At 43.8% G+C, this 12,956-nt stretch overlaps 1 protein-coding gene across 13 annotated transcripts in view; it reads right to left on the bottom strand.

Annotated features, from left to right (window-relative positions):
• cacna1da (calcium channel, voltage-dependent, L type, alpha 1D subunit, a) overlaps positions 1-12,956 on the bottom strand; it is a 73,267-nt gene that overhangs the window by 56,689 nt on the left and 3,622 nt on the right. For all 13 annotated transcript variants that reach the window (XM_023954780.2, XM_078946946.1, XM_023954782.2 and 10 more), the window contains exons 2-3: positions 12,394-12,835; positions 11,332-11,437 (exon numbers count right to left, since the gene is read on the bottom strand). In XM_023954780.2, coding sequence (XP_023810548.1) covers positions 11,332-11,437; positions 12,394-12,689 — 402 coding nt within the window. In that variant the 5' untranslated portion in view covers positions 12,690-12,835. The remainder of the gene's footprint in view (positions 1-11,331; positions 11,438-12,393; positions 12,836-12,956) is intronic.

The raw sequence follows: 12,956 nt of genomic DNA, 5'->3' as shown, positions 1-12,956 counted from the left end.
ATCTGTCCTGATCATGTTCGCCTGTGTCTTGTCTGCCCTGTCTATATATAAGTCTTGTCTCTGCCTTCCTCTTGTGCTGGTCCATTAACGTCGTATGTCTCTCATGTAATGTCCGTAACGTCATTAATGTCTCTTCCATGTACGTCTTCTGCCCTGTTTATCATGCTATGCCCACAGTGAGTTTTTGTTTCTGTTTCCCTGCTTAGCAGCGCTTTTTGTTAAGTTAATAAATCCCTTGGCCAGGAACTGTGTGCTCCCGTCTCTGCATTTTGGGTCCTTCACGCTACCACAGCCCCCCAACCTGACAGAATGGACCAGCCATATTTTTTCCTGAACCCAGCGGAGCGGGACATGCGTTTGCCAGAGGCCTACTGCCTGGAAGCACAGAGGACCAGGTCTTACTGGGACTTTGACCAGGCCAAGTTCTTCGCTCCTGCCATGGTGGGGAGTCGTCTTGCCATGAGGGGGGGTCGTCGTCGTCGCCGCCGCCGTCCCCGTCCCCGTCAACGTCCCGTTTTTGTTCCGGCGGTGGTCCTGGATACACCACAACCTCTTCCAGTGGTGGTCCCGGATGCACCCCAGCCCCGTCCTGTTCCGGTGGTGGTCCCGGATGCACCACAACCCCTTCCAGTGGTGGTCCCGGATGCACCCCAGCCCCGACCTGTTCCGGTGGTGGTCCCGGATGCACCAAAACCTCTTCCAGTGGTGGTCCCGGATGCACTCCAGCCCCTTCCTGTTCCGGTGGTGGTCCCGGATGCACCAAAACCTCTTCCAGTGGTGGTCCCGGATGCACTCCAGCCCCTTCCTGTTCCGGTGGTGGTCCCGGATGCACCAAAACCTCTTCCAGTGGTGGTCCCGGATGCACTCCAGCCCCTTCCTGTTCCGGTGGTGGTCCCGGACGCACCACAACCTGTTCCAGTGGTGGTCCCGGATGCACCCCAGCCCCTTCCTTTTCCGGTGGTGGTCCCCAACGCACCGGGATCCGACCCTCCTGTCCTCTTCACAGACGACTCCGACGACTGGCCTGACCCCTCAGAGGACTCCATGCCTGACCCACAGGCTGACTTCATGCCTGACCTGCCGGCTGCACCCCGACCCGTTCCTGCTCCCAGGGGGGTTGCGGCTGCACCCCGACCCGTCCCTGCTCCCAGGAGGGTGGCGGCTGCACCCCGACCCGTCCCTGCTCCCAGGGGGGTGCCGGCTGCACCCCAACTCGTCCCTGCTTCCAAGGGGGTGCCGGATGACTGGCCCGAGCCGCCGGAGCTCGACGACTGGCCCGACCCACCCGAGCTCGACGACTGTCCCGACCCCTCAGTCGAAGACTGTCCCGACCCCTCAGTCGACGACTGTCCCGACCCCTCAGTCGACGACTGTCCCGACCCCTCAGTCGACGACTGTCCCGACCCCTCAGTCGACGACTGTCCCGACCCCTCAGTCGACGCCTGTCCCGACCCCTCAGTCGACGCCATGCCTGACCCCTCAGTCGACTTCATGCCTGACCCCTCAGTCGACTCCATGCCTGACCCCTCAGTCGACTCCGTGCCTGACCCCTCAGTCGACTTCATGCCTGACCCTGACTCCATGCCTGACCCTGACTCCGACTCCATGCCTGACCCTGACTCCATGCCTGACCCGCCGGCCGACTCCATGCCTGACCCGCCAGCCAATTGCTGGCAGAACTCAGTCTTAGCCACGCTCGCCCCAGACTTTATGCCAGACCCGCCTCGTCTGCCACGCCGGACTGCGCGGCTTCCCGGCCGTCCTCCGGACCTGCCTCGCCCGACAGCGCGGCCCCCCGGCCGTCCTCCGGACCTTCCTCGCCGGTCAATGAGTCCTCTAGACTCATTGTCTCAACCTTGCTGGTGTACCCAACCCAGCCTCCTAGGACTCTGTTGCCCTTATAAGTTCGTCCTCCGGGCCCCCTCCTCCTTGGTGGACTTTTGGAACCTCGGTGCGGTTCCTTGAGGGGGGGGTACTGTCATGGTTTGGGTTTCTTTGTATTGGTTTTTGCTTTCCGTTTTGGTCACTGTCATGTTTGAGTTCTGTTTCCTGTTTTATTTTGAGAGGTTTACTGTTTTGTCATGTTTTTGAGTTTTACTTCCTTTGTCCCAATCTGTCCTGATCATGTTCACCTGTGTCTTGTCTGCCCTGTCTGTATATAAGTCTTGTCTCTGCCTTCCTCTTGTGCTGGTCCATTAACGTCGTAATGTAATGTCCGTAACGTCATTAATGTCTCTTCCATGTACGTCTTCTGCCCTGTTTATCATGCTATGCCCACAGTGAGTTTTTGTTTTTGTTTCCCTGCTTAGCAGCACTTTATGTTAAGTTAATAAATCCCTTGGCCAGGAACTGTGTGCTCCCGTCTCTGCATTTTGGGTCCTTCACGCTACCACAGCCCCCCAACCTGACAGAGGGGGGGGGGGGGGGGGGGGGGGGGGGGTTGGAGTTTATTGTTTTGGGGTGTGTGTAATAAAGGGGGCAGTTAAAATTGGTGGATAGTAGGGAACTGAGAGGACATCTCCTGCTTGCTTACTGGCACTGATGTCCAAGCATCCCCCCACCAAGTATCCTACATGTCTAAGTTGCAATTAAAATCAAAAGGAGAGGGGCCCAAGTACACCTATGCCAAGCAGCTCAGACCCCCAAGGTGCATCGCAGGCTTTGAAATCTGCCAATGTCCTGTTGATCAAGAAACATCAAGTACAAAAGGGGTAGAAATGTTTAACAGTACAATGCAGTGTGGCTGTGAGACAAATTTTATCATTACCTATTAAATATCCAAACAAAAGTATTGCTGAAACTCTCGTGGTTTACTTGAGTGATTGACTAAAGAAAAAAACGTCTGTCCCTCTGAGTGTGTATCGTTAACTAATATGTAATTAGATTCACTAGATTCTGGTTGCATGAATTCCCAATCCCTGTGACCACATTTATTTATACCTACCTACCGGATTTTTTTGTTTAAAATGTCCCAAGTTGGGTTTTGATTTGTAATATTCTCAAAAAATTGCTGTCTGATTTTTCTAAAGGAATATGCTGTTCTCACATGAAGATGCACATATGTGTTGAAAGTTGTTTTGATGCAAGTTTCAGAGACCTTCTAACCCCATGTAGAAACTATCCGTTGGTTTCCAGCTGATTAGTCGACCCAAACAGCATCTTAAAAATCCAACAAAAACAAAACTGTAAACAAATTAGTAGCCTTATGGTTCAATGGTTACATTTACATTCACTCAGTAAAAAGAAAAGCTTTGTCCTCTCGTTGGAAGTAAAATGTTTACAGTTAGACACAACTGTCCGACTAATCCCCTGACACAAACCATATGCACGCTACGTGAATTGTATAACAAATTATGCATGCGTGCTTTTAACTGGACTTGATGTTACACTCATTTCCCGACCACCTAACTGTAACTGTGAGCTTGCATGTCTGGACCTCAGAGTGTGTCTCCACATGTCTACATTTCCATGAGTCACGGCAGCATTGTTCATGTTTGATACCTTTGTTTGAATAATTACAGAACAAAACGTTAAACTGTAATAATTTTATGCAAACCCAATACTTTACAGTTTGTAGAAACTGAACTATATCAATGAAATACACCTTACAAACTCTCTGATTTTGTTTTTTTAACCACATGCAGTTAATGAGATTTCCTTCCCCTGTCTTCACAGATCGGTCAGGACTAACCAGGAGAGGAAAAAGCAGCCTGTGTTTTCCCACTGTCTTCTTCTGCACATTTGTGCAGGAAATAAGTGTGCCTGACTGCAGTCAACATTAGAATGGTTGTTCAAGTGTGCAGTATGTTTGCAGCATGCAGACTGTCTTCATCTTGTGCCTTTTGTAACAAGGTTGTGTAACACTAACCAATCCGTCCTTGTTGTACTAATTTTTACAGTTAGTATTTATCTACAATATTTAAATAGTCAAAAATGACTGAGCCATAGTAACTGGCAACAGGTCTAGTCTGATAGATGTTGAAGGGCCTGCAGGGTAACCTTTGACCTTAAAGACTATGTTTTCAATCAATCAATCAATCAAAATGTATCTATATACAGCACATTTCATGCTTTGTCTCATCTCAAAGCGTTTTACAATTACACAGAACAAAAACAGAAACTAAAAGAAAAACCCAGCCAACCCTTTACCCTACCCATCCTTCTATTAATACATGCATCCCATGACCCCACACACAAATACTTCTTAAATATGAAACTTATAAAAGAAACAGAGTGTGGGAGGAATTTGCAATCTATTGGTTTGCTCTGGGAATACGTTCTGGCTCACCAGTGCAGCCAGTCTCACTGCTGAGCCCTGCCTTTTGGTCAAATAGAACAATCAGCCAGGAAATTAATTTTTTGGCCACAATAGAGACGCTAGCCTGCCAGCCGACGTCTTTGGTTCTCTTCTGGGGTCAGCCGTGCTCGTCCTACCTGCATAGGTTCCTCAGTTGGTGAGGATGGAAGGACAGGCAGAGGGGACAACCTCCCTTGAGGCCGCTGATAAAAGGGGTACACAGCTGGCAAGGAAATGGTGTGTCTCTCCAGGTGGTGGGATCGAAAGGGGTTGCCTATTAAATTAGCCAAGGAACTAAAGATCTCAGATCAGGAGGTTCATCCTGAGATTTTAGTTCATCCTTCAAATGTTTATCTAATCCTTTGAAAAATATGGATTTTAGTGTTTCTTCAGTCAACTTAACATCAGCTACCAAGGTTCAAAATTCAACTGAATAATCTGATACAGATCGCCCCCCCTGTTTTAAGATTTTCCAAGCGGTGGGATGAGTTAGTGTCGTAATCCAGATGGTCAAAAACCATTTTACGTTCATCCACAAATTCATCATAAGCTTTGTGGTCGACAGGTAGGGAAGAGAATCTGGCTTCTGCCCACTGCAGTGCTCTCCCCATCATTGATCCACACATATAGGCGAATCTTTGTAGAATCAGTTGAAAAACATGCAGGATGTTGCTGGAACACAGAGGAGCACGGGAACAGAAATTCTCTGCAAAAATTGGGCTGACCAGAAAATAGTTTAGGATCAGTCAAAAGAGACTCGCGTGGTGGAGCTGGAGAGGGAGATGCCATGTTCAACTGGGTAGGGGCAGAAGCAGAGGCCTGAACGGTGAGCAGGGCAGAGACCTAGCTGGTCAACTGTGAGGCTTCTTGAGAGAGGGTTTGGGTTCAGTTGATCAGAGCCTGAATGCTCTGATCATGGTTTTCAACCAAAGTTCTTTGAAAGGAGCCCGCATGTGACAATGCAGAGTTGTCGGTCCAGAGTCTGCTTGATCCATGTTTGGACAATTTGTTCTGGACGCCCTGATCTCAGCCAGGCTGAGATCTCGGAGGCGCTCTGAGAGCTCGGAGGTGGGCTGAGATCTCGGAGCCGGGGAGACAGACAGACTGGCAGGCAGAATCAAACAGAGGTTTGTGGAGCCAAAACATCCAGATGGCTGAGCTTGAGTTAGTAAAAGGACAATCTGGCACAGAATGGCTGGAGGAACCGGGCTTTACACTGTTGTCCTGATGGGTGAAGTGGCTCCAGCTGGGAAGAGGGTGGAGCAAGAGAAACACACAGGAACACAGGCAGGGATCCCAACAAAATTTTTGTTGGGCATTTTCTGGGCATTTTTTCTTTATATATTTTGTGTCCATGTTTTCTTTTTAATATCATTTTTCCATTCAAAAAACGTTATTTTTCCCCCCTCCTCTTTCCCCGCCCTCATCTGCTGAGCAGCACACTCAGAAGGTATCCGTGCACAGCTACAACAGCTCTGACTCTGCTGTCACTATCACTGCCTCTTCCCCCATTACACATTTCCATGCTAACACTCACACTTGCAAGCACGTGCAGAAATACACATTCAAGATAACAAGCAGGGACAGTGCAAGTGTGAGCCGCAAATGAGCAGTTACGTTAAGTGACTAAACACATTCTTCTACAATCATCTCCACGGGAATCCCCAGTCCACACACTGCTTCGTGCGCCAACCACTACACTCACATGTTCAGAGCCAACTGCTTCCATTTCCAGTTTTGCACTCTTAAAATACAGCATGAAGCACATCCATACAGAATGTAAACATATGAGTTCCACATCACACATCCAACCATCTGAGTTGATTTTCTCCTGAGGGGTTTTCTTGGACAAAAATAACAAAATTAGTCTTATGTGTGTTTTAAAAACAATTAATACATTTCTCATAATTTTTACTTGTTTGCAAGCACTTTGATTTCTTTAATTTTTCCATTAGGTATTTTGGACATTGACCTTCCTGACCTTTAATCTAAATGGACATATATATTGCAGTGAGGATGACTGATGAATTAGATTAGATTAGATTTAAATTTATTGTCATTACATTGTACAGTTTGGATCTAACCAGAGTGCATTAGCAGTAAAGTTGTCTTTTAATTCCCAGTTTTTTCAATAATGATTGTGCTGCTTTTTAGTCAAAATCCCCCAAACCTGTCGTTTTCTAGGACATAGTTTCTGCAAATCAAGAGTATTTCTTTAGAAATTTGTCTCCGATCTGTGGGCGGGACTGTTGGTGCAGAGCAATGAACTGTCTACAAGTGGATCAGAATGGGGAGAAGCAGGCAGCCTGTGGCCCACCGAGCATTTCTCCTGCATCACAAATCCGATTTTTTTCAAACCACGTTTTTTTCTCTGCCACTGATTCACAACAGTTTGAATAAAGAAAACCTAAGAAATACATATATTAGCTTCATTTTATATACATATGTCCCCCAACATCAGAAAAATGCTACAAAAACATGTGAAAAACACCAAAAACACTATTTTTATCAATGGGTCTTTTGTCTTCCACTTTTTATTTCCATTCAGGCATTTTACTGTTCATCATATTTATATATAGTAAGTGAATGATAACATAAGAATTTTTTCCGGTTTTAGTGTCGCACTAAAACATTGCAAAGGAGTGTGAAAAACATCTGAAATGCGCTGAAACAGAGCACATCGTTTTGGTAAAAACTGACTTTAGATAATCTGAATTAGCTAACTACAATTCTTTTCAAAGGCTTCTTCTGCACGGCTGAACCCCTCAGCCCTTCATAAGAAATGACACAGGTGAGTATTTTTAACAAGCTGTTGGTGAAAATCCCATCTTAAAGATCAAATGTATTTTTATCATGACTATTTTGACAGAATATTTAACACAAATGAGATTCCTATCTTATATTTAACAACAGAGTGTGCTGCCTTGTGTCAAAAGAGAAACAAAGGGGGAATGAAACTAAAAGACAAGCATGAAACTATCATTACTGAGAATCAGTTGTACTTGTTAAATTTAATGGAAGAAGACATCGTTCAGAGTAATCATTTACCATCTCTGTTTAAAGTGCTTTCAAGATATTCTCTAAATTGAAATATCAGCTTTATAAGCTGTTTCTTTCTTTCTGCAACCTGATATAATCAGCACTAATCATTGTGAACAATATCGGTCTGCTTGGCTTCATGCATTTCTTTTTTTTTTAGAAAAGTTTACGATTTTACAGCTTTTACTATTCAAACACATTTTGCGAAAATGGTTTATTCTTAAGCCCAGCATCTGTTCTTCTTTGGACATCAGTCTCTTTGCGTGGTCCTTCTGTATCCCCAAAAAGTTCATTGTCTCAGGGGTTATATAATAACATCGCTTTGGACTGTTAACTTCTGCTTCGGTGCCCTTTACTTAATACCAGACATGATATACAGCATGTCACCTCACAAAGGATGATAAGTATGAATCACATTCGCCATGAAAAGGTCATTATTTTGTTCAGCCACTTTCAGCAGGAGCTGCCCAGGGTGCTGAATATCAGATGGATAAGTCAGAAATGACCTTAAAACAAAGGCATGAGTGTTGCAGACTATTTATCTATTGCCTAGACAAGGTGGGTGCAGAGGAGACAAGGTCACGTGCAGGACTGACCGTTTTCACTTTGACAGGGAGAGAACTAAGGAGCAGAGTGAACTAAGCAAACGATGGCCTTATGACGGATGTTCTGACAGGGTTCGCCGTCTCCTTGCACACGGATCTGTGCGTTTCTGTGCTGGGTACATCCTCTTACTCACTTGTGCCTCCTGGTGGTAGCAAGAACCCAATCTTTTGCCCTCTGTTCTGCCTGAGGAGGAAATAGCTTTCTATTTATAATGAGCTTCTGCATTTAACCAAGCCTCACTAACAAGATGAACAGACTCGGGCTATTAAAGCCTCTGTGACTTTGCAGCAGCTCTGCAGTCACTCAACACTGTGCACAAAGAAAATATTTTACTCCTCAATTTAGGGATCATCTACATAAACCTACACTGTACAAAAAAGAGAGCGCAAATCTCCTAACCTAGATGACGCAGAGCTAGGTTTCGTTTGAAAGTGTCTGCGTTAAAAGCTGCACTCGTCTGTGATATCACCTGATCCTTGTTTTACACATTAGGTCACTCGACACCCCAGCTCAAGTTTCATATCAGTCACCTGTGCAGCTGCAGAGCAGAGCGGCTGAAGCTGTAATCTTGCTGGCTGCTATTACAGAACCAGTTCAGCACTTCTCTTTCTGCAGCTCCTTTTTGTGACTACAGCATGAGCTCTTTTAACAACAGGGCCGGGCTGGCACACATGCCCCATAAAAAAGGCTATTGTTCAGCCTCTGCTGAAAGGCGGACCATTTGGTATTTCATATACCCTTGACTCAGCTGAATTAAAGCAAAGTCCTGCGCACGCAATATAACGTTGTACAGGGTGCAATTAAAAATAATAAGTCTGAGTGAGAGAAAAAAAGGATATTAATAAAATGAACACTACCACATTGAAGCATCAAAATGTATGAAAAAACAAACAAACAGCAAAACCAAATCAAATAACAATCTTGCATTTTGACTCATTAGTTTAAATGCAAGCCAAGTCTGTTCTTTCCCAACCAGACAGTAACAGGAGCTTCCATCAGTCCAACCTGGCACTCACAGCCATGATAAAGTTATACCTGCCATATTAAAACTGAGTAGCAAGAACAACAAATCCTTGCTATAATGGCTGAATATAAAAATGTCACAAAAGCAACATGAATCAAAATATTTGAACTAAAAAGCTTGGATCAGTTATTCCAGTCAGTATCAGAACAAATGGGCAGGTGGAAGAGTGTCTCCACTCAAACATGGGGATTTATGGGTTTAAATCCAAAGCTAATTGTTAAATTGGTGCTGGTTGGATTATGGGGTTAAAACACCAAATGGATCTCAGTTGGGAATGTGAGTGCAGATGACAGCTCCTCAGGTACGGTGACCCTGAAGTGCAAATCACACCTGCAAATGACTCACTGGAAAAACCTATTTAAGATCACAATAACGATTACAAAAAGCAAAATTAATAATAAATAAATAAAACATTAAATTTTATAAATCAAGACAATTCCAGAAACTAAAACACAGTTTCAAAAACAAAAAAAAGAATAAAAGTAATGTTTCAGAAAACAAAAATACCTTCCGGATATCAAAATGAAATGTTAAAAAAGAAACACAATAAGATAATACAAAAGGAAGCTACTAAAGGACATTGCTAATTGGATGATGACATTTAAGTTTTGACATTCAGGATTGTTCAAATGTATCTTCAGTGTCTGCATACTATTAAGAGTTGTATGCTTAATACAGAACGTATCTAGTATCACGTCATGCCTAACAACTTTCAGCTGAAATGATGGACCATCTTGTCATCCAACCAACGCTGTCCCACAGAACCAACCTTTGCCCGTTTCTCATTGAGTTTCATTTTTAACATTTTCTTTTGATTTCTGGAAATTACTTTTGTTTTCCAAAATGTTTTTATTTTTCAGTTTTATGGAAACCAATAAAGGAGGTTAATGGATCATTGCTGATTGGATGAAAACCTTTGTCCATCAGTTAAGCTGAAAAATATTTAGCATGAAGCAATACTGGATTTGCTCGATACTAATCATAAAGCTTTTATAAATATGCAGAAATTAAAGACTCATTTGAACGTCAAACTTTTTCAATTTTCTTAATGGGTTTTGCTTTTTAACGTTTCATTATGATTTCTGGAAATTACTTTTGTTTACTGATTTTTCTTGTTTGGTTTCTAGAATTTTGTTTACATTTCTAAAATGTAATGTTGCTTTTTTATTTTATTTGTTTGCCATTTTTAATTGTGGTTGTGCCAGAGTGGGTCTTTCGGCAAGATTCATTGTGCCACTGCCTGACTATGTAGCCACAAGGGGGACCAAGTCTGGGTCCCCCTGTGCTGGTCCCCAGTCCAGATAAAATACAGGGTTGTGTCAGGAAGGGCATCCGGTGGAAAACTTTCTCCCAAACCACCTGTGCGAATCAGTGAAAGGTGGTTCTCTCTGGCGACCTCTGAAAGGAAATGCTGAAAGCGGAAAAACCTTTTTAATTGTGGTTGTTTTTAATATGTTTTTGCATTGAAAGATTTGTTGGTGTGATTTGATGGGTAGGTCTTTAACCTACGGTTGAAGACCGTAGGTTAAAACCTCAGACGGTTTTAACCAAAGCTGTGGCCTCATGAAAAAGACTGTAGGATGTTCCTGTCTGTCATTTACAGCAGGCGGTATTCTCAAAGGATTTTCTGTTTCATGAAGCCCAAAAAAGTCAAAATGTCTACAGAAATGCTGCGTGGACTACTTATTAATCGTTGAACTCTACAGCTCACCGCTGCACCACAGGCTGCTTCCGTCTTTGGAGAGTAAAATTATTTCTACCAGAACAATGCTTACTGCACTACATCACCCATAATTCATCATTCAGACACAAATTCAAGAAGGTACACTGGAGGGTGCAATGACGACAAACTCTAAAAATAGAAAGCTGAACAACACTTTTGTACAGGAAAATGGTGACATGATAAAGCAGCGATTACACCGTCTCAGAGACACAAACTCCACATCTGCACAGTTCAACCTGTTTGCACGAGGAAGCCTGGGATTATTTGTTCACATCAATTCCATAAATTCCATAAACTAACAACAAAAAAAAACTAGATGCATTTGTTTAATGTGCCACCTTGTCACAGGTCAAGGATTTTCACATCATGTTTTGTGAGGAACATTTGACAACAGATTAAGGGATAAAAAGAAATTAAATAATTGACTCATTAACCCCAGACATCTGAATTTATTTCCAGCTATAAAAAAAAAATCATTTCTGTTTTTGCTTTTACTCTATAGATGCTATATAAAGGGAGCAGAAATGCTTTGATGTATATTTGCATCAAAGGCATTAGGAGTTAAATCTGTGTAGTAAATTTGTAATAACAATCATCCCAGGCAAAATGAGAAAGACTTTAGGAGAAATTCAGATCACTCACCAGGTCGTGGTTTATAGAGTTGGAATCATCTTCAGGAAAAGGGATATACACAGCTAAGGCCATACAGTTGGCAAAAATAGCTATTAATATAAAGATATCAAATGGCCTGAGAAAAGGAGTTAAGGAAGATAAGAAATCACATCAAATGTACAAATTTATGGATACACCTTTTACATGGATAGACCTACAGCAGCTTCTGTATGTTATGCCCTTTTTTTCCTAAGTCCTCATTGGATAAGAGTCAGACTGTGCTGCAGAGTGTGTTTCTAAGTCTGCACTGAATGTTTCTGGAACATAATGCAGCTCCAGTTTCATGGTCTGGCTTTATTTTCTAGGGACGTCTTTGTGTTTGTGTGCTAGATAGTGTTTTGTTGTTGTTGTTGTTGTTGTTTTAACAAAAAAAGATCTAGCTTGAACAGAAATGTACTCATGCTTCTCACATAATGCAATCTCCTTGTGTTTTTGTTATGGCACCATCTGTTTAAGGAGGTGTGTGTTGGCTGAATGAGGTGACTTTCACGCTGTCCTTATGGGAGGCATGTGTTTCTTTGCCTTTCATCTTCACTAACTTTACAGAAAACACATAGCCTGGCTTAAAGCTACAAGCCTAACGCAGCTAAGTCATGTCTTTTTTTTTCAAATCATCTACTCTGCATTTAATATAGCTGGTGAATGGAACTATAAATTTAGCATGTATATATCTCAGTAAGAAATCTACGAGTTTTTTTCAGGGCACAACCAGACAAAAAAGTGTTCAGAATTGGTGCCAAACCTACAAAAGATTCATTGTAAAAGTGAGTGTAAACACGCTGTTAGCCCTTGTGGTGTCGTGTGGGGTCCAGATGACCCCACCCTTACATTGACGTGTTCTCCCGACCATGACAAAGGTGGATAAAGGTTGAAATAATTCATGTAATCCATGGACACCAGTGAAGATCACAAACCATTAAAGAAAAAAGGTTAAGCGCGCTGTTTTGTGGGGTCTAGATGACCCCACAAGATAGCACAAGGGATAATACTGCGCTGTGCATTTCTTAAATATTTCCACTCAGAAAAGGATACTTCCACTCGACGAGGCTGATGCAGGCCCTGCGTATGGGGTTGTTGAGGTTGAGGCAGAACAGAGCCCTCTGTGGTCGGCTGTTTGCATTGCTTCCCTGTTTCTTGCTCTTGGCATACTGCTGCCGCTTCTTTTGTGCTAACGCACCTACTGGGATGGTAGAGGTTGCTGGGGCATGGGGAACCGGAGGAGCTGGTGGTGCCTTGGGTGCTGGGGCTGGAGCTGGGGCAGGGGTTGAGGATGGAGGGGCTTCTTGGGCTGCAGGGGCTGGGTCTGGGGCAGGCCCGTTTGAGCTCATGGTGTGGGCGTAGCTCTTTGAGAAGCATCCAGCAGCATGGATCTGCCAGGGTAGACTAGGAGGTTAGAGGAGGGCAGAGTGGTCTGACCGACGAGCTGGCACGTCACCAGGGTGAGGGACTCTGATGCAGCTGGCATAGTTTGCCTCTGAAAGGTGAAAAGAGAGGGGATCGGGTGCATTACACACTATTTTCCAACAAAACACTTGAAAAGAAAGATGTGCAGGCGTAGGTGGATCAGCTGTAATGTGTGTCTTTGCATGAGTGTG

The sequence above is a fragment of the Oryzias latipes genome, chromosome 5 (genome assembly GCF_053564925.1).
Source record: "Oryzias latipes strain Hd-rR chromosome 5, Olatipes_Hd-rR_3.1".
Taxonomy (NCBI): domain Eukaryota; kingdom Metazoa; phylum Chordata; class Actinopteri; order Beloniformes; family Adrianichthyidae; genus Oryzias; species Oryzias latipes.
Note: the sequence above shows the minus strand (reverse complement) of the source record. Positions and strands in the feature narration are given on the sequence as shown.